Source organism: Sus scrofa, chromosome 16 (genome assembly GCF_054392235.1).
Source record: "Sus scrofa isolate SSC_HxYL_T2T_F1_AM1 chromosome 16, Sscrofa_HxYL_maternal_Yorkshire_Landrace_v2.0, whole genome shotgun sequence".
Classification (NCBI taxonomy): domain Eukaryota; kingdom Metazoa; phylum Chordata; class Mammalia; order Artiodactyla; family Suidae; genus Sus; species Sus scrofa.
The window spans coordinates 62,274,130-62,296,194 of NC_139398.1; the positions used below are offsets into that span (position 1 = coordinate 62,274,130).

General features: G+C 41.7%; 1 protein-coding gene across 1 annotated transcript in view; it reads right to left on the reverse strand.

Annotated features, from left to right (window-relative positions):
- NSG2 (neuronal vesicle trafficking associated 2) overlaps positions 1-22,065 on the reverse strand; it is a 60,782-nt gene that overhangs the window by 23,158 nt on the left and 15,559 nt on the right. The window contains exon 3 of the mRNA XM_021076768.2: positions 17,508-17,591. Coding sequence (XP_020932427.1) covers positions 17,508-17,591 — 84 coding nt within the window. The remainder of the gene's footprint in view (positions 1-17,507; positions 17,592-22,065) is intronic.

Sequence of the window (22,065 nt, forward strand, 5' to 3'; positions counted from 1 at the left end):
TTTCTGTCATCTCCTGCAGCCAAGAAATGCAATTGATTTTCCTGGCCTCATTTTCATATTTTAAAGAACTCTTTCCCCAGGGCTCCTCAGAGAACTGGAATGGAGGAAATCTCATTTCTATTTTACCATGTAACCCAAAGACTAATCATGTCCCTGACAACAGATACTGGTGGAACACCTGGTCCATACAAGTCCGGGGCCAAGAACACGTAAAGATGACACATGTGTAGTCTCTGCCCTTAGGAGAGAATTTAGAAACAAGATGAAGAGCACGGAGATGGAGAAAGCCCTGGGGAAGGGGGTCCTAACCCAGCCTGGAAGGAGATGGGGAAAGGGTGAATCAGGCAAAGAACAGTCTGTGCAAAGATATGGAGGTGGGGGTGATGCAGGATGATGAAAGAGGAAGCTTAAAAGGTGAATAGAGGAGTTCCCGTCGTGGCGCAGTGGTTAACGAATCCGACTAGGAACCATGAGGTTGCGGGTTCGGTTCCTGCCCTTGCTCAGTGGGTTAACGATCCAGCGTTGCCGTGAGCTGTGGTGTAGGTTGCAGACGCGGCTCGGATCCTGAGTTGCTGTGGCTGTGGCGTAGGCCGGAGTCTACAGCTCCGATTAGACCCCTAGCCTGGGAACCTCCATATGCCGCGGGAGCGGCCCAAGAAATAGCAACAACAACAACAAAAGACAAAAAGACAAAAGACAAAAAAAAAAAAAAAAAGGTGAATAGAGGGGAGCTCAAGAAGGAGCATGAGTGTCAAGGTAAAGAATTTCTTGTGCACCCTGGAGAGCTAACAGGTGCTTAACATCTGGTATTCAGGGACATGCCTCCACGGTTTTAAAATGGAAGTTGAATAGATGGGTAGAAACTGAACTGGAGAGGATGAAATTGGGAGGTAGGAGAACCTCCCAAAGGCTCGAAAAATAATCCAGACCTAAACAAGTGTTCCATGAGAATCTTCTTCACAGCCCCAGACTGAGCTAGGTACTTTGATACCCAAAAATAGGAGAAAAATTTATGTTTATCGGGTGCCAACTGTGTTTTGATGCTTTACATATCTTATCTCATTTAAGTATCACAAAACAAGACTAGTATCTCCATCTTTCAGATGAAAAAGCCAAAAGTTCAAGGAGGTAAGGGGAAGTGAGTCACAAGGGGAAAGCCTGTGAGCAAGGCACATCTAATGAGCTCAGCCCACTGCTGAGCAATGTGGCCTTACTCCGCAGACCAGTGTCAGAAATGGAGCAGGCTCAAAATCAGAAAGGAGAGGCAATTTCTTGTTGTCTTGCTGCGTGCAGCCTGGACTGAGATGTTATGCTCTAGATTCAAGAAAGACTAATGTGTGCCTAACAGATGATCTGTAAATACAGAGCCCTGAGCTCCCTTAATATTCAATGATAAGTGATGCTGCTTTCAAATCACATTCACATAACTGGAGGTTTCAGCTGTATGCCAGCAGCCTGGGAACATGAGATTGTGGGCCATGGCTGCTACTTCCATGAATCACCTGCACCACCTACTTCAAGACCGGGACACACTAGCTACTCTGTAAATATTACTGACTGAATGGGGCGACTTCGAGAAAAAAATCATTCAAGGGGGTTCAAGAGAATAACAATGGGTGCATTTCAAAATATCATCTTTTAAAGCTTTGGAGAGGTAGTTGGGTACAAATGGAATTTGCTTGACATTCATCCTTTACATATATACTGAAAACTATCCACACCCGCCCAATAACACTAAGCCAGATGATTTTATGGGTTAAGTTTTTTTTTGGCTGCACCCACAGTATATGGAAGTTCCTGGGCCAGGGATCAAACCTGCGCCACACCAGTGACCTGAGCTGCTGCAATGACAACACCAGATCCTTAACCCACTGTGCCACAAGGGAATTCTGGGTTAATTGTTTTATTAAAAACTCAAAGAAATATTATTTCTCTACTCTTTCATACTTTCTAGAGCATGGAGAAAGAAAAAACCACGTCCATTCTCTTTACAAACGCAGCGTAACACAGATAACCTTATCTGACAGAGATAGCACAGAAAACACAACACAACCTCACAATGTTATTAAAGCAACAATTTTAAATAATATATTAGCAAACAGAATTCAGTGGTAGGCCATGACCAAATGAGGATATGTAGGAATGAATTAATATTTAAAAATCTATCAGCATAATTTACCATAATACTAGGTCAAAGGAGACAAACCATACGCTCCTCTTCATAAATGCAGAAAAGGCTTTTGAGGGGGAAAAAAAAAACCATCAAAATTTAAATGGCGAAATGCTAGAAACAGCAGATCTTAAAGTATTGACCGATGTAGTTAGATAAGAAAATGACATCAGGAGTCTAAAAATTTCAAAGAGGAAATAACATAAGAAAGCTAAATATAAGAAAAGGGAAGCAATATTGGTATTATGGAGAGATGATATAATTATATATGCAGAAACTCAAAGAATCAAATGTTATACAAATTATTAGAAACAATAAGAGAAGTTGGTCACTCCCTGGAGGCAAATAAATGTACAAAATTCAAAAGCATTTTTATTAAGTATAAATAACAACTTAATAAAAATTAAATTAGAAAATTCAATGGAAGAAAAGATCCCTTTTACAATACCAACAAAAATTAGGTAAAATACTATGGAATAAATATAATAAGAACTATAAAGATGAGATTAAAGCTTAACTGACAACTTCAAAAGAAGACTTCAACAAATGCAAAGTTAAACCTTATTTCTAAATAGACTCAATACTTTAAAGATGTGGTCTCTCTTTAAGGTAATCTATGAATTCATGTAAACCACATTAAAAATTGAATAGGAATTTTTTGCACCTAAAAAATACAGTAATGTTTATCTGGAAAAGCAAATGTGCAAGAATAAATTAGGAGTTTCTAAAAAGCAAAAGGAATAAAAGAAGAGCAGTTTTTATGTTGTGAGCTGCACGGGAAGTCAGAAAGAGAAAGGCAAATACTATATGATATCACTTATATCTGGGATCTAATATATAGCACAAATGAACCTTTCCACAGAAAAGAAATGCATAGACTTGGAGAACAGACTTGTGGTTGCCAAGGGGGCCGGGGAGGGAGTGGGATGGACTGGGAGCTTGGGTTAATACATGCAAACTATTGCATTTGGAGTGGATGAGCAATGAGATCCGGCTGTATAGCCCTGGGAACTATATCTAGTTACTTGTGATGGAACATGATGGAGGATAATGTGAGAAAAAGAATGTATATATATGTGTGTGACTGGGTCACTTTGCTGTACAGTAGAAAACTGACAGAACACTGTAAACCAACTACAAAGGAAAAAATAAAGATCATTAAAAAAAGAACACTTTACACAGATTTTAAAATGTATTACAAAACTATGTAACTGAGACAATTTGGCATTGTCTCAGTGTTTGATAGCAAATAATTGTCAGATCCATAGAAGAAAATAGAGTAGAAAAGTAAACTCAAATACATATGGGGATGCAGTATCTAAAAAAGTAGACATGTCAAGTCAAAGAGAGGAAGGATTAACTAGTAAACGTAGATCAACTATCAAACTGCTATTCAAATAGAAGTAAAGTTGGATTTCCACCCTACTCTTTACAAATTCCAGATGGATCCAAATTTTAACATAAAAAATAAAATCATAAAAGTAGCAGCAGAAGAAAACATGAGTTTAGAGTGGGAAAAGGCTTTGATTTTCATAGCATGTACTCACATTTTCCTTTATGCTTTCTAAAGTCTGTGATTAAATTGAGTTAAAGCAAAGGTAAGAAATACTGCAGTCTTAAGGAAGAGTTGCACCATAAACAAAACAAAAAGGCAAAGGACAACGGAGAAAATACTAAATAAGTGAGAATGGCTAAGTTCTCAGCTTTTGGAAGAGGCCACGCAAATGAGTAGGAAGGATCAGGAAGTGGTCCAGCTAAGTAGGACATTTTCCAGGAAGGACATAGTCAATAGTCAACTTGCATGTGGAAAGAGGCCCAATTTCATCAGTTATGAAAGACATACAAACTTAAGGTGAAGTGCCATTTTCTATCAGATTGGTAAAACTTTGAAGTTTGTTAACACAGGTGCTGGCGGAGTTCCCTGCTGGCCTAGCTGTTAAGGATTCAGTGTTGCTGCAGCTGTGGCTCTGGTTAGATCCCAGGCCCAGGAACATCTGTATGCCCAGTTTATACCTTTTGATTACCTTCTTCCAATTCTTAATCATACTTAAAAAGTTACTGACCACCTATTTTTTTCCAGGTCCCAGGCATGGAAAAAAAAAAAAAAAAGAAGAAGATGCTGGCATTACTGGGAAGAGCAAATTCATAGGCACAGTGGAGGATGTATAGATTGGTAGGAACATTTTTTGGAAGATAGTTTGGCACAATCTATTGAAATTGAAAATTTGCATTCCTTCTTGTAAGGCTTTTAAGACAAAGTTTCTCATATCTTGCAAATATACTTATAAACTATACGAAAGGTGTGTGTGTGTGTAAAAACACACATACTCAGTAATGAAGCAGAGATCATAGCAGCAAAAAAATTGAAAACTAAAACCACAATAGGGAACAGATTGAGTTAAAACTATGAAAATCCTCAATCTACAGTCATTAACAAGAACAATAAAAGGATCTCACATGCTGATGTGGAAAGATCTCTGAGGTATATCATTAAGAGAAAAAAAGGCAAGGTACAGAAAATATGTATAAAATGGTCACATTTGAGAAAATTAAAAAGAATATCAAATGAGCATATGCATAAATAAATACACATACGCTCGCATGTAGAAATGCCTCTGGATAGAAACATCAAGAGCTATTCCTGGGCTGTTCAAGAGAGCTTGTGCAATATGGAATGTCCTATAAATCCGAGCTGTCCAAAATGACTATTGAACCTTTTTGAAATGTGGCCTATGTGACTACGGAATTTAAATTTTGAATTTTATTTTGTTTTGATTAATTTAAATGTATATGGCTACATGTGGCTAAGAACTTCCAGTTTGGGTAGCACAGACATAGGCAACAGATAGTTTGGGTGAGAAGAATTATGAAGGGAGAGAAAGGCAAAAAGAAAAAAAAGAAGAAGGCGTTCCCATCGTGACTCAACAGAAACGAATCTGACTAGTATCCATGAGGATGCAGGTTCGATCCCTGGCCTTGATCAGTGGGTTAAGAATCCGGCGTTGCTGTGAACTGTGGTGTAGGTCATGGATGCGGCTTGCATCCATGGATCTGACGTTGCCGTGGCTGTGGTGTAGGCCAGCAGCTACAGCTCCAATTCAACCCCTAAGCCTGAGAACCTCCATATGCGAAGGGGTTGGGCCCTAAAAAGCAAAAAAAAAAAAAAAAAAAAAAAAGGAGAGAATGGGAGAGAATTTTTCAACTTATGCCTGTCTATACTGCTGGCGTTTTGTACATGTACTCTATGTGTTGCCTTTTTAACAGTTTAAAGCAGATTTTATTTATCTTCAACTTACTATCTGTGTAAAATATACTCTATACAGCAATCTAAATGCTCTTCAACACTTTTACTTTATTTTTTTTCCTTCCAGTTTTATTAAGACATAACTGACACTTGGAAAGCCTGGGTTCTTTAGAACAGACACTACCTTTGATTCATTTCTAAATCCTCTACTCCGACTGTAGACCTTGAGAACAATAGGTGGTCAGTAACTCTCCAACACTTTTACTTTATTTTTTTTCCTTCCAGTTTTATTAAGACATAACTGACATATATATAGTACTGTATAACCTTCGATGTACAGCAAAAGAAAAAAAGGCAAGGCAAGCAAAGTGATTTGACTTACATTATGAAATGATTATCACAGTAAGTTTAGGGACTAAAACATCCATCATCTCATATAAAATAAAAAAAAATGTTTTTTCTTTGTGATGCAAATCTCTAAGGATTTACTCTCTTACCAACATTCATATATAACCTAAAGCAGTGTTAACTACATTTATCATGTTGGATTTTATCCTTAGCACTTATCTATCATTTTATAAATGGAAGTTTATACCTTTTGATGACCTTCATCCAATTCTTACCCATATTTGAAAAGTTACTGACCCCCTATTGTTCTCAAGGTCTACAGTAGGAGTAGAGGATTTAGAAATGAATCAAAGGTAGTGTCTGTTCTAAAGAGCCCAGGCTTTCCTAGGGCCAGGGGAAAACACATGTAAGGAAATAACTGCAAGGAGGAAGTCATGTTGACAAACTCTCCAATGAATAAGGTCCCAGAGGAAGAAACAATCCATTCCACGTCTGACAGTAGGGAAGGGAGGAGAGGCTATTAGAACAGGCTTCACCCAGAAGGTGATGTGTGAGCCAGGCCAATGAGATGAAAAGTACGCACTACACCATAGGGGAGAAAAAAGCATTCAGGGCAAAGGAAACAGCTATGCAGAGGCATAGAGACAAGATAGGTCAGAGTGTGTCCAGGATCCCATGAGTAATTTAGGCCGGTGGGAGGGGTGTGAAGTGAGGAAGGAGAGGAGGTTGAAAGATACAGGTTCTGAGGACCAGGGACAATAGACTAAGGAGTTTATATCTCACCCTGAAGACCAGTGGAAGGCCCCAGAGTGGTTTTAAGCTGGGGAAAGACATGCGCACACATGACTCTCAGAAGAGACAGGCCCTGGCTCTGACTTGAAATGTCAAAACCAAAGGCAGAGCTGGAAAATGAGGGCTGCAGTTGAAATATATGTGTCTTACTTTATCCTGTATAGAAAAATAATAACATAGCTATTCATGGATTTTACATTGCATTCTGCACATTTTACTTCGCCCATGAACAATCACCTCTGATCCATTAAGAGTTATGCAGTACCAAAGAAAGAGCAAATTCAAAGGAACTTATTTTTCCTACTTCCTGCAACCATCTCATGTTTTATTAAGTCCCTTAGGAATTTGAGAGGTCTTTTTCTTTACCTTTACTAATTTTTCTAGGGCTTCAAATCCCCAGGAAATGGCTAGGATAAGAAACCAATAAAGCTGGCACATCTTGGCAGAGCGACAGTGACATAATTCCTGTTTTCAGACCAGTAAACATGGTGGCAAATCTTAGGCCAAGGTTTCTCAGCCTTGGCACTATTGACATTTTAAGCAGGATAGTCCTTTGTCATGAGGGACTGTCCTGTGTACCAGAGGCCATCTAAGAGCATGCCTGGCCTCAACCCACTAGAGGCCAGCAGCACATACACATAAACACCCACGCACAGAGGTGACAACCATAAATGCCTCCTGACCTTGCCAAATGTCCCCTGGGGAGCACAATTATCCCTCATCAAGACCCCCTGCCTTAGAACATCACAGACAGAAGAGCCCTTGGGGACCATCCCATTCAATGCCCTCATTTTACAGATGAGAAAACTGAAGCCCAGAGACTAAGACAAGGAACCAGGTTTCCTTACTCAGTTTAGAAATTTTTTTTTAGAAATCAAATATCTCTTTCTTAGCCTCAGAAAAACGCAATTTAAAAAAAAAAAAAAAGCTGGAGGAATTTTAAATCAAGTCAGTTTCATCTAGCTAAATATTCATGTATTTTCTCTCTCTCTTCTCTTTCTTACCTCTCCTTTTCTCTCTGACATACACGATTCAGCCTAGAATTTCTATCTACCAACTTGTTTTTCTAGTTGCAAATACTACCAATGATAATAATTAACAATAATAATAATAACAAAAGATGAAAACATCTGTCCTCTAACTCAGCATTTTTCTTTTTTCATTTGTTCACAGCAAAGCAGTAAAAGGGAGAGATGTCTAACATATACTAGAGTGTCCTGTGTGTCAGGCATTCTGCCAGGTGCATCCTGAGCACAACCCTCGGAAGTGGATGTTGGCACATCCATTTTACTAAAGAGGAAACTGGGGCTCATGGAAATGAGGTGACTTGCCCTTACAGCCAGAACCAGCAATCAAACCCAGGTCTGTCAGATTGCATAGCAAAACTGAGTCCAGATTGTGGACACTTAGAATGTGTTCATGGTTATCGCCCAAGTGAGAGCTGAATCCCCTCAGAGAACCAAACTCCTCTACAATTGCTTGGATCACAGAGCTGAAGAGCTTGCCAACATCTCTAGGAGGAAGCCAGGCCTATGTGGCAGTTGCTATGGCAGCAAGTTTTCTTATAATTATAGAACACGGTGGTGACACGACACACCACACAGACAGTCACTTTGTTAGGACCTGTCTTCCTCTGACAGTTCCAGGAGCTTAAACGTCATAAATTTTTTTAAAAATCCCATTTAAAATAATCACGCACTGCAGCAGCAGAGGCCCAGAGAGCGAGAAAGTCAAGAGATTAACCTTCCCACCGTGGGATGGGACTGCAAGGCAAGCCACATGACAAGCCATGAAGAAAATGGCATTTCTCCCTCAGGAAATGTTTGCTTCTCTTTTTTCTTTTGGATCAATGCATTCAGGACTTGGCCAAACACTGTATTTAAAGAGAAGAAAGAAGAAAAGAGAGCCAAAGCAAAATTGGCCTAATGCTTGGCAAATAGCAGGGATAGGCAGCAAAATCTTAGTACTCTAGCAACCACTTTTCAGTTTAGTTCAATGTAGCCAATTCCCCATATGTACAGGGCTTCCTCATTCGGAAGCCGAAATAGACAAAAGAACACACACACACACACTCATATACACACCATAGACACACATACCCCTCTGGGCCAGAAAAGCCTGACCCTGCTGCTTATTGGCTATGTGACCTTGAGTGCCCTAACTAACCTCTCTGATCCTCTGTTTCCTCATCTGTACATCAAAAATAATGCGTACTTCACGAGTTAGTAAAGACAGGATGGAAAATGACTAGCAAACTACCCAGCACATGATAGGAGCTCAATGAAATGGAAGTTATTGTTAGTAATTACAAATAATAATTTTTTAAACCTTGTCTTACTTTCCACAAGCATCTTCCTTTTATTACCCCTGCATGGGATTTGAGAAACTTTTATGAAGCCCTCTCTTCTGTACTACTTTCAGCCATTCAGCCAGAGAGCAGGAAACCTCTAGTCGAAGCCAACGTGCCATCTCAGAGCAGTGATAGGTGCAAGGAAAGCCTGGGACTATGGGACTCCCAGGTAGGAAGCTGACTTGGACAATCAAGGTCTGGTTTCTGGAAGAGGCGAGATCTGAGCTGGGTCACAAGGCAGACAACGAGGACTGGCAACAAGAGCAGAGGAAACTGCGTGGGCAAAGACCTAGAGGTGTGAAAGGGCGTGGTGGTTCTGTGGAACCATGAGAGGCCTGAAGCACTGAGGACACAGGAAATGGCAGAGGGACAAGTAGCAAGGACCACCTCTAGAAGAGCTTGCAATGTCATACTAAAAATCTTGCCTGTAGGAAGAGGAAAAACAGCAAAGATTTCTCAAGCAAGATCTGATGGCCATTGTAATTTCATTCATAATGGGTGGAAGGGGGAACATGAGATGGACCTGGAAAGTCAAAAGTTGGCACAGTGGGAAGGGTGGGCGAGGAGGAGCAATTGAGCCAGGGCAGTTGAGATAGAGGACCTACTGAGATGGAGCCAGGCGTGGCTTCCTCCAGAGACCCACCCTAGATGGAAGTATTCCATCCAGGCAGATGACCAGCTCCCCAGAAATAACTATCATGTAGGAGTTCCCATCGTGGCTCGGCAGAAACAAATCCAACTAGGAACCATGAGGTTGAGGTTCAATCCCTGGCCTCACTCAGTGGGTTAAGGATCCAGAGTTCATGAGCTGTAGTGTAGGTGGCAGACGTGGCTGGACCTGATATTGCTGTGGCTTTGGTGTAGGCCGGCGGCTACAGCTCCAATTCGATCCCTAGCCTGGGATCCTCCATATGCTACATGTGCATTCCTAAAAAGAAAAAAAGAAAAAAAAAAACGAAAAATAAAAACTGTCATGTATTGACAAGAGGAAGCTTCCATAGAACGGTGGAAACATCTCATTTTGTCCTCACACCAGGCCTATGATGTAGACAGCAGCATTATTGTATTTTTCAGATTGGGAAACACAGGTTCAGAGAGATGAAATAACTTCCTTTAGTTCATACAAACCCACAATGTCAAACCCCCAATCCACGAATTTCCCCTCTTCCATACTGCCCTTCACACAGGGGTGCTGGTAAAATACCCCAGGCTAGGAAAAGGGGGTCAATGTGTGATTTAATGTGTTTGTTCATTTCCAGGGTGTAAATATTCCCACCATGGTTGCTTATAAGCTTCCAACAGTTTTAACAACTGGTGTGCAAATTTTTAATCAGCCAACCCTTACAGGAGTCCCATAGGAAATAAAAATATTCACTAAACTCTAGACGTCTTCTACACCAAACTCATTAATGAGTGACTTGCTTTATTACAGCATTTCTTTGCCAATGTTTGAATCAATGAACACGAGAAGCTGGCAATAAAAGCAGTCCAGTCATTAGTCTGTGGAAGGGTCATTGAATCACCCAGTCTCTCATCCAAACCCTGAGCATATTCCTCCTGAGAGAATGCCACAGATGTTTTCTTTCCCAGGGAAATGTTTTGTTAAAAAAAAAAAAAAAAAAAAAAAAAAAAAAAAAAAAAAAATTAAGCCTCGTTTGCTTTTCAATTCTCAATAACACTGTATGTTTTTGAAGCTCACTCTAATGGTACAATTTCATCAGGCCAGGAGAAAGCACCCAACAATAAACAGAGGCTCTCATTTTTATTCTGATTTGCAATAAAACCCGAGCCAGAAGTGCAATAATAAACAACAAGTACTATTGCAGCCTTTCTCCACCCAGCACTCACATGCAAATTCTTTCCATGCCAGATAATGACTCTGCTCCTAACCCAGCAGGCAGTGTTTTTAATAATGTACCTAAAATGTTCCTCAAAATTAAAAAAATAGGAGAGCAATAAAAACCCAGACAACAGATAATAAAGTCAAATTGCTTATCTCCATTTGCTGCTGTCAGCAAATATTAGAGTCACACCAATGGAAAGCAGCCCCTGGGGTTTTGATGACAAATTGGTAGAAGCAAATGGCAAAACTATAAATGAGGTCTCACCTCCCAGGAAATGTGACATCAGGAAGAGGACATTTATGAGAATGTGTCATCAGCAAGAAGCTTAGCAGCAGAGGTAGGGCCCCGTTTTGTTTTTTTTTTTGTCTTTTGAGGGCCGCATCCGCAGCACATGGAGGTTCCCAGGCTAGGGGTCGAATCGGAGCTACAGCTGCCGGCCTACCCCACAGCTCAAAGCAACGCCAGATCCTTAACCCACTGAGCAAGGCCAGGGATCAAACCTCATGGTTCCTAGTCAGATTCATTTCAGCTGCACCATGACAGGAACTCCATGGGCCCTGATTGTAAGTAAAAATACTGAAAATGAGGCAGTCAGAGCACTGATGTTTATCAATATGGAGTTTCTCCATCAGATATAGGGATTTTTGTTTGTTTGTTTGCTCAGTCATCCATTTATTTAATCATTAAAGACATAATTTGTTACCTAGGGTGGTCAGGCACTGGCTAGGCTCTTGGGGTGCAAAGATGAAGACACCATCCAGCCTCAAGTCAGTGGAAGACACAGCAGGTAATATTGATGCCCACACTGTGTAACTGGGGGGATTCCAGCAGGTGAGGGAATCCTGAGAAGGAAGGATGGACTGCGCATGGGCAGGCAGGAAAGCCCTAACCAAAGTCATTTGAGCTGGGTGCTGAGGGATGATAAAGGAGTTTGCTCACTGGTGAAGGTGAGAAAGGCATTCCAGCTGGAAGGGATAGCACAAATAAAGATAAGGAGGCATATGATGTATGGGGCCATGAGGGAAGAACCAGGGCCTTGGGCAGGTCAGGGCACCTGTGGGAAGAGGCAGGTGAGCAACGGAAGCCATGGCAGGGTTAGAAGGATGGCAGTGTCCAGTATAAGAGCTTTACGAAGGGTCCTCCTTTGGGGAGGTGAGAAGAATGGGCAGGAAGGGAAAGGAAAAAGGAGGCAGAGGGACCTGGAAGGAGGCTGGGCCGGGAGACAATGCGTGAGAACAAAGACCAGAGAAGAAAGCACAATTACCAGAGACTTTCAGAAGGGAGACAGGCCTGGACTCTGCCAGCAATAAGACTTGGCTACCCTCCCTGGGGCGGCTGGTCCTGGCATTTCACCATGTCTCTTCCATGTTGTTGTTGGAGGGAATGTCAGCAGAATTGAGGCCTGAGATAGAGTGCCAACGCCCCCACCCCATGGACAAGTAGAAGAGAAAGAGAAGAAGGAAGAAACAACTGGCAGGTGGATTGTTTTAGCAGCATTCACCAGGGGAGCTACTCACTTGTAGCCAGGCTCCCCTTTCACTTGTGGCATCTTCCCTAACCCCCTAGACCCCGCTGTGGCTCCTGCTTAGGACCTGAGAGTACATCCCAGCTGCACAGTCACCTGGGCATGAAACTGGGGAAATCCCCACCCTCTCTGAGCCTGTTTGCAGGCTCAGCAAGTGGGGTGACAGCCTCCCCAGCCCTGTTTGCTGGGATCATTCAGGGGGATAACTTACATAAAGCACCAACCACAGGTCAAGCCAGGAGTAATGCACGAGCCCAAAGAGTTGAGTGGATCAGTCAGTGGATGAAACCATGAGAAATCACTATGTAATATTGATTATATATTACTATATTGTAATTAATACATAATCTTAATGCATAATATTAAGCCTAAAGCTTCGAATGGATTTTTGGTTTGGTTTAATTTTATCAGAATGTAGTTGACTTACAAAGTTGTGTTAATTTCAGGCACATGGCAAAGTAAATCAGTTATACATATACCTATGTCCATTCCTTTTCCGATCCTTTTCCCATACAGGTTACCACACAGTACTGAGTAAATTTCTCTGTGCTTGTTTTTGTTTTGTTGGTTTGTTGTTTGCTTTTAGTAACAGCCCACAAACACCATCTTTAAAATTGCTAGCGACGCACTTCCAATTCTCCCCTGCCCACATTATTTTAATGTGTCCATTTGCTTGACAGGAATGGTGAGTTCTGGTGCCTTTGCACTAATACATCCCTCTCATTCTGGATTCTGCCCACTGACTGTGCTCAGGGTCTTGTCAGCAGGCATCCCCTGGATCTTTTCCCATCTACCTGGATACCTTCTAATCTAAGCCTGCCCAGGCCATAGCCACCAGAGTCAGCTTTTCTGAATTTGACCCAGGATGTGTGGTTAGGGATGAATACTGAGGCAGTCCCAAAAGACTGGGGCTAGAGTTGCAACACACTTGACACCCACTCTATGCCAGGCCCTCTGCTGGGAACTGAGAACACGTGGGTGGGCCACTGGACCAGAGGCTGAAGATGTCAGAGTAGCCAGTTACAGTGCAATAGCATTCAAGACTTCCATATGGCCTGCAGAGCCCAGAGGAGGCACCAAACCCAGCTCAGAAGACCAGGGAAGGCTTCCCAGAGGAGGTGACTCTACAGGGACAAGTATAGCTAAGAAATTAGCAGGAACATTCTCATCTAATCCACACATTTACGAGCTCCTCCAGAACAAGGATTTTGTCTTATGCATCTGTGTATCTCCCAACATCAGGCATTCAGCCTAGGCCAGAGCAAATCTGATAAAGACAAAGAAAGGGAGAAAGCAAGAAGGGAAGAAGTCAGGCAGGCCACAGCTTGGCGAGGACAATGGCAGAGCGGCATCGAGGTGTAGCAGAGAGAGTAGGATATGGAGCCATAGGGCTGGGTCCTTATTTTGCTCTGGCATGTCCTCACTGCATGGCCTTGGCAGACACTTCACTCCTTTGAGCATCAGTTTCCTCATCCATTAAATAGGGATAATAAAAAGAGTAGCGAGTAAACAAGGTTGTTGTTAGCCTGAACGTGGGTGTAAAGGTGTTCTTAACAAGTACTAGGATTATTTATATTAGAATTGAAGGAGCCTACCACAAAATATTGCCTATACTCCCCAGAAGGCAAAGAAATGGCTCCAAAGGTCACAGTAGAGGGCCAGAGGTCACCCACGGGTCCTAACATTGAACTGGCTGCCCTTTGAACAGCTCCTCCAGGTTTTCCAGCCACATTCCCTGGGGGAAAAGGCCTTGGAAGGGAGGACTAGGTCTGTCTCAACCAACAGACAAAATCAGCTAATCAGGCAGGAGGCTAAGAACCCAGAAGGGGCGTTCCTACCATGGCACAGCAGAAACGAATCCGATTAGGAACCATGAGGTTGCAGGTTCGATCCCTGGCCTTGCTCAGTGGGTTAAGGATCTGGTGTTGCCGTGAGCTGTGGTGTAGGTTGCAGACGCGGCTCGGCTGGTGTTGCTGAGGCTCTGGCGTAGGCCAGCGGCTACAGCTCCAATTAGACCCCAGCCTCCATATGCTGCAGGTGTGGCCCTAAAAAGACAAAAGCCAAAAAAAAAAAAAAAAGAACCCAGAGGGAAGAACAGGGATCTGAAAGGAAGGAATAACATGAATGTACATTGAAAACTAGAGTGCCCCGAGGACTCGCACTTCATGCTGTCTCAAGGTTTGTGACCCAGTTTACCGATGAGGAATCAGGAGCACAGAGAGGTGAGGCAACTTTCCCAAGGTCATAAAGCTAAGAAGTGACAGGGATAAGACCTGAGCTGCCAGGTGAATCTAGCCCCAAAGCACGGGTGTTCCCTAGAACACCTCTCATCAGCTTAGCGCAAAGAGCTCGTCTCCTTAATCACCACCACAGCCTCCTCCCTAGTCGGCTGCATCCACCTTCTCCCCAGCAGAAGCATCCTCCACGAAGCCTGAGGGGGGATTCTCTCTTTAAGGAAGTGCAAAGCCAGGCTAAGGAATGCTCACAGCTCTACAGAAGCAAACAAATTTGCGCCATTCCTCCCATTTATTCCAAGTGGCAGGGCCCTCCACCCACACCTGACAGTCAGTGCTGACAAAGGGATGCCCCCAAACCCCAAAACCCTTTCTTCCCAACCCTCTGGACCCTGACAAGCCACTCATTTTCTTTTAGCTGACTCACTTCTGTTCTAAACCACAGTCACCTACTGCAGGCAGTGTGGATGAACAGAAAGGCCAGGGTCTGGCTCTCAGCACTGGCCCTGCCACTTACTGGCTGGGCAAGCAGATCACATTACTGCTCTGAGCCATTGCTCCCCTTGGAAAAAATAAGGGGTTATATTATCAGCTTCTCAAGGGCTCGTGGGCATCAAACATGATAAAATAGCCACATCACAAAAAGTTGCCGGCAAAGAGAAAAAATCATGGTCCAACAGCACTGCTGATAACACAGTCACAGATGATGTTTTACAATACTTCTTTCCATGTCCTTTTTCCTCTGTATCCTTGTGTTTTTTTCATAGTTCCAATGATGGAAAACATACAATTTTAATCTCTGCTGATTTCACTCAACCTCCTCTCTGAAGTGTTTGCTCAAATTATTGCATGTCTTCATAACCATCATTTTAAATGATTGCTAAAAAAGGAATAATTCCATCAAACACTGTAACACTCTATTTGGTAAAAAGAGCAGATTTTTTTAAATACTTCTAATGTTTTCCGATTATTGAAAGATTCATGCTTGTGTAAAATTTAGAAAAGGAAAAGGAAAATGAAAATATCTCATAAACCCATAATTTAGAATAAACTCTATATTTGCCCCCAAAAAGTGACTCAAGAAACTGCTAAAATAGTCTATTTATAGAATTATGAGAAAGTTGTTGAAAGTCTAGCCTTGTCTCCAATGCTTTGATTTTATAAATAACATTGCAATAAACACTCTTGTGCATGAATGTGGGCATATTTCTGATGATCTCTGCTGACAGGAGGACAGGTCAGCTTTACACCTTGGCCTGGTGCCCATATATTATGTACCAAAATACTCCCACCCTCCCCTGACAGCTACCTGCTGGTTCTTGCCGCTACCTGCTTGCAGTTCAGGCCAGGTCCACATTCACTGGGCCCACGTTTTGTGCCAAGCACTAAAGCCATAGCCAAAAATAAAAGCAACCCTTGCCATCAGGAAAGGAGGGCGGCATCCAGGGAAGTCTCACATTCTAAGAGATGTACACAGAGGTACCATATTCACTCCCAGGCTCACACAACCAGCTGCTGTAACACAGATTTAGTAAGGAGAAAGATGGGGACAGAAACAGACCAATATGTTTATCCATGCACATACTCCAGTCCTCAGACAACCAAGCAAGGGCTATTTTCACTTCCAAAATCCCCAGTCACAGGGGGTTCCCATGGTGGCGCAGCGGAAATGAATCAGAGTATTATCCACGAGGATGCAGGTTCAATCCCGGGCCTCACTCAGTGGGTTAGTGATCCAGAGTTGCCGTGAGCTGTGGTGTAGGTCACAGACATGGCTCAGATCCCATATTGCTGTGGCTGTGGCATAGGCTGGCAGCTGCCACTCTGATTCAACCCCTAGACTGGGAATTTCCATATGCCATAGGTTGGGCCTTAAAAGGCAAGAAAAAAACATCCCCCAGTCACAGTCGACACAAAATAGCTACTGTCAGTCATGCATTTATCATGTACAGATGCAAGGGCTTTGCATTTTATACTTCATCCACATAATAAACATCTGTTACCTCCATTTGATAAATGAGGTTTACTGACTTGCTCATGACTGGTATGAGGTGGAATCAGGGCTCAAACCCAGCCAGACTTCGCCAATATCCATCCACAGAACCACTTATTCTACTGCCTCCACAGGTGATTTTACCTCCTAAATATCATTAAGGTCTCACCATCCTTCTCTAAGCCACCACTGCTTTCTTTTTTCACTTGGACAACTGTAGTGGCCCAACAGTCTGCCCACACTCCCTCTTGCCCACTACACCCTGTCAGGCATGTAAAACCCAGCATGCTTTTCACCAAAACCAAATTAAATCATGTCCTTCCTCTTCTTGAAGTCCTTCAGGGGTTTCTTTCATGCTTCTAGCACCCAAATTCCTCCACATAGCCCACAAGAACCGGGTTTGTCTGTCCTCTGCCCACTTCTGCCTACTTCTGCCTCACCTCTACCTGCTGCCCACCTAGAGCCCAGCCTCGCTGACCTTATTCTTATTCAGTGTTGGGTCTGACTTCCCTCCAGGCTCAGGGCCTCTTCATAAGCTGTGCTCTCCTCAGGCACCTAAAGTCCTAAGTGACATCCCCAGGGCACTTCCTTGCATCCTCACAGAGCAGGCCCCATGGCTCCTTCGTGCATATCATCCCAGTGATACATATTCATCAGTTCTCCTAGTGACGACTCCACCAAGAAATAGAAAGACAACCATTTGGTTTCCACCACTAAGTCAACTTTTTTTCCCCTTTGTCTTTTTTGTATCTGTTGCAACCAGCCGCTGTCTAAAAGTTGCATTTTTTTATACATTTCCATCACATTTTCTGGATATCGTAATGGAATGACAGAGAGACGGACAGAAGGAAAAAGAAGAAATGAGACGCATTTACCAATGATCGAATTGCCTGAATACTTTGGAGCGTGAGAGAGCGCAGCTTGTCCTCAAGAGGCAGAGCTTTTCTTATTTGATTAGACTCACTGACCCAGACCCAATCTTTCTGTTATACCGTCAAGACACTGACCGTAAATTCTGCGATTTTTGGCACCCGGAACTTCCCTTTGTTCTTCTGTTCAGGCTGGTATTCCGTTCTTGTCTTCACAATCACCTGAAATGTTTAGCCAGAGTTAGCATGCACAGAGACTGGAAACACTTTTCTGTTCCTTTTTTTTAGTAACTAGAATTTACCATATATTGCATCAAGATCAGAAAATAAAGAACCTCCCCCTCAAACACATGAAAGAAAATAGAAAATTCTAATTACACATAATACATTCCCACTCCAAAAGAAACGACCATAGGTGACAGTTTGAGCCACACATTTCCAGATGTTTTTATATACATATATATGCATATTATATAGAGATATATGTATTTGCTATTTATACAAATATATATTTTTATGAAATTGATTCACACTTTATTTTACCACACACTATACTAACATTTCTTCCACGAAGATAAATATATGTTTTCATTTTGCCTTTGGATGTAGCATAGTATTTCACTGTATACATATACCACAATTAATCTAAGCAATCTTGACCACTGAGCATGTAGATCGTTTCCACAGTCTGGGTTATATAAACAAGCTATGATGAACATTTGGTAGGTAAACCTTTGCACATACACAATTCCAATTTGATTTAGGGACTTCCACAAAGAAAAACATAAAGATCCATTGAATCTATTGTATCATCTTATTTTTCTGAAGTCTGAATATTTTACAGAGACGGTTAATATCTTTTCAAGATAAGCTGCCAACCTGTTAAGACATTTATGGAACTCCACCCCACTGTGCAGGCAAAGTGGAAGAAAAAAGAAACTTGACAGATAATCAATAACTATTGCTGAGTGCCACAGTGTCATGGGAACACAGACACTGTCTGAGCCTCAGGGCCTCACCTGCAAAATATACATGATAATCATAATAATAGCCCCTATTTAACAAAGTGTTTCAAGGGTTAATGAGATGATAATGTGTAATATTTTTGGAAAAATTTATTACATGCCAGATCTAGATCAAGCTCTCCATATACCTTATCTACATATCACTGCTCTTTCCATCTCTTCTGAAAGAGAAACTGAAGCACAGAGATGCCAAGTCACTTGCCCAAGGTCACACAGCTAAAAAGAAGCAATCATTCTTTTTTTTTTTTTTTTTTTTTTTTTTTTGGTCTTTTTGCCTTTTTCTAGGGCTGCTCCTGTGGCCAGGCTAGGGGTCTAATCAGAGCTGTAGCTGCGGCCTACACCAGAGCCACAGCAACGCCAGATCCGAGCCGCGTCTGTTACCTACACCACAGCTCACGGCAAGGCCGGATCCTTAACCCACTGAGGAAGGCCAGGGATTGAACCCTCAACCTCATGGTTCCTAGTCAGATTCGTTAACCATGGTGCCATGACAGGAACTCCCAAAAGAAGCCATCTTCTAACCGTGATCATTCTCCTCATCACAGCCTAAATTAACCTAATTTTCACTGAAAACTTTCACCAAGTTTTCCTAAAGACAACAGTCAAGTGTACTGACTTCTGCAAGAATTCTCCTATGAAGAATGTTCTTTAAGGTCTGTGAGGCATATCATTGACAAAATATAGCCCAAAAAGGAAAGGATGGGAAAGGAGCTACTATGACTGAACAGCTACCTTGAGGCATTTCAACATATTGGTTAAGGAGGACCTAGGTCCCAGCCTATCTAGAACATCGCTCACTCCCTGACATCTAGAACTCACCTGCAGATGTAAATTCTGCTGTTGTGCCTCAGCCCCTTTGGATTCTGCTCCCACAAACAACAAAAAGGGAGACCCAGCTTCCTTAAAACTAAGAAATGCTTGAAATGTAGTATGCAGACAGTAGTACAAAGCTACAGTAATCAAGACAGTGTGGTATTGGTACAAAAACAGACATATGGACCAATGGAACAGACAGCCTGGAAATAAACCCAGACACTTAGGGTCAGTTAATCTCTGACAAAGGAGGCAGGAATACAAAATGGAAAGAAGACAGTCTCTCCAGTAAGTGGTGCTGGAAGAATCAGACAGCTGCAGGTAAATCAATGAAATTAGAACACACCCTCACAACATGCACAAAAATAAACTCAAAATGGCTTTAAGATTTAAGCATAAGACAAGACACCATAAAACTCCCATTGCGGCTCAGCAGAAATGAACCCTCATGGACTAGTATCCATGAGGATGTGAGTTCGATCCCTGGCCTCATTCAGTAGGTTAAGGATCTGCATTGCTGAGAGCTGCTGTGTATGTCACAGTCATGGCTCAGATCTGGCATTGCTATGGCTGTGGTGTAGGCCAGCAGCTGTAGCTCCAATTCAACCCCTAGCCTGGGAACTTCCAAATGCCACACCTGCAGCCCTAAAAACAACAACAAAAAAAAACTCCTAAAAGAGAACATAGGTGAAACATTCTCTGACATCAACCATATGAATGTTTTCTTAGGTCAGTCACCCAAGACAATAAAAATAAAAACAAAAATAAACCAATGGAACCTAATCAAACTTACAAGATTTTGCACAGCAAAGGAAACCATAAAAAACAAAGACAAAAGCAAAAAGACTACCTACAGAATGGGAGAAAATAGTAGCAAATGATGCAACCAACAAGGGCTTAATCTCCAATATACACAAACAACTCATAAAACTCAACGGCAAAAAAAAAAAAAAAAAAAAAAAAACCACACAACCCAACTGAAAGATGGGCAGAAGACCTAAACAGACATTCCTCCAAAGAAGACATAATTATTAGAGAAATGCAAATCAAAACCGCAATGAGGTACCACCTCACACCAGTCAGAATAGCTATCATTAATAAGACTACAAATAACAAATGCTAGAGAGAGGGTGTGGAGAAAGGGGACCCCTCCTGCATTGTTGGTGGGAATGTAAATTGATACAGTACAACCACTATGGAAAATAGTATAGAGGTTCCTCGGAAAACTAAATAGAGAACTTCCAAATGATCCAGCAATCCCACTTCTATATATTCTATATATGAGCATATATCCATTCAAAAAGATACATGCACTCCTATGTTCATTATAGCACTATTCACAATAGCCAAGACATGGGAAAAAAAACCCAAATGTCCATCAGCAGAAGAGTGGATTAAGATGGTGCATGTATACAATGGAATATCTCAGCCATTAAAAAAAAGAACAAAATGTCATTTGCAGCAACATGGATGCAACTAGAGATTCTCATACTAAGTAAAGTAAGTCAGAAAGAGAAAGACAGATACCATATGATATCACTTATATGTGGAATCTAAAATATGGCACAGATGAACCTATCTACAGAACGGAAACAGATTCACAGACATGGACAGCAAACTTATGGTTGCCAAGGGGGAGGAGGAGGGAGTGGGATGGACTGGGAGTTTAAGGGTTAATAGATGCCAACTGTTACATTGGATAGACAAAGAGATGCTGCTGTATAGCACAGGGAACTATGTCCAATCACTGTGATGGAACATGATGAAAGATAATATGAGAAAGAGAGTGTGTATAATTGTATGACTGGGTCACTTTGCTGTACTCAGCAAAAATTGACAGAATAATGTAAATCAACCATAAGAAAAAAAAAATTTTAATAAGTTAAGCACTCAGGCCATTGATTCAAAAGCAAATGTCTTTTTGAGCACTGACTCTAAGTGCCACCAAATGTTCCATAGATGAGGCAGCTATTGAATTGGGCCTGGCTTGCACCTGTCAGCCTATAGGTCCTCCCTATCCAGCTCTTTAAGAGCAGCACAGGACTGCTATTTAAGCATGGTCTGAAAAAAAGGGGAATTTGAAGGGTGAATAGATGTTTCCTGGGTGAACAACCCAAGCCATTTTCTGCAAAGTTAACCACATGGTCAAAGAAACAAAAGTGTGAAATAGCATGTAGTCTACATGTTTGTCTATTTTGGTGTCACATGAACTTTGATGTGTGAAAATCAAGAGCTAATATCAATATAAGAGCAAATGCTAAAGCACAGCTCATAGGCTAGGTGTTTCTATTATTAGAAACTCACAGTGTTCTGGGAAGGGCTAAATGAAATAATAATAGTGCAGGTGATTTGTGAATTTAAAAGATATTCTACAAATTTTAATGATTAAAAATATTCAGGATATCACTAGACCAGCTGTCACTTATGAAGTACATAGAGAAGCTAAATGTCTGATTATTTCTCTGAATCCACATTTTTAGAAATACTCACAAACTGTATTATATTATATATTATATGTATTTTCTTCCAATGCCCCATGGTGTGTGTGTGTATATATCTGATGTGTGTATGTATATGCAAATATATTGTAATCTATCTCAGTATCTATTTCTTTTCTTTAATAACTTTAATGGAGTATAATCTATAAAAATATTGAATCACTATGTTGTATATTTGAAGCTAACATAACATTGTAAATCAACTACACTTCAATTTTTTTTTTTTTTTTGGTCTTTTTGTCTTTTTAGGGCCACACCCGGGGCATATGGAGTTTCCCAGGCTAGGGGTCTAATCGGAGTTGTGACCGCCAGCCTACACCACAGCCACAGTGACTCAGGATCCAAGCCGTGTCTGCAACT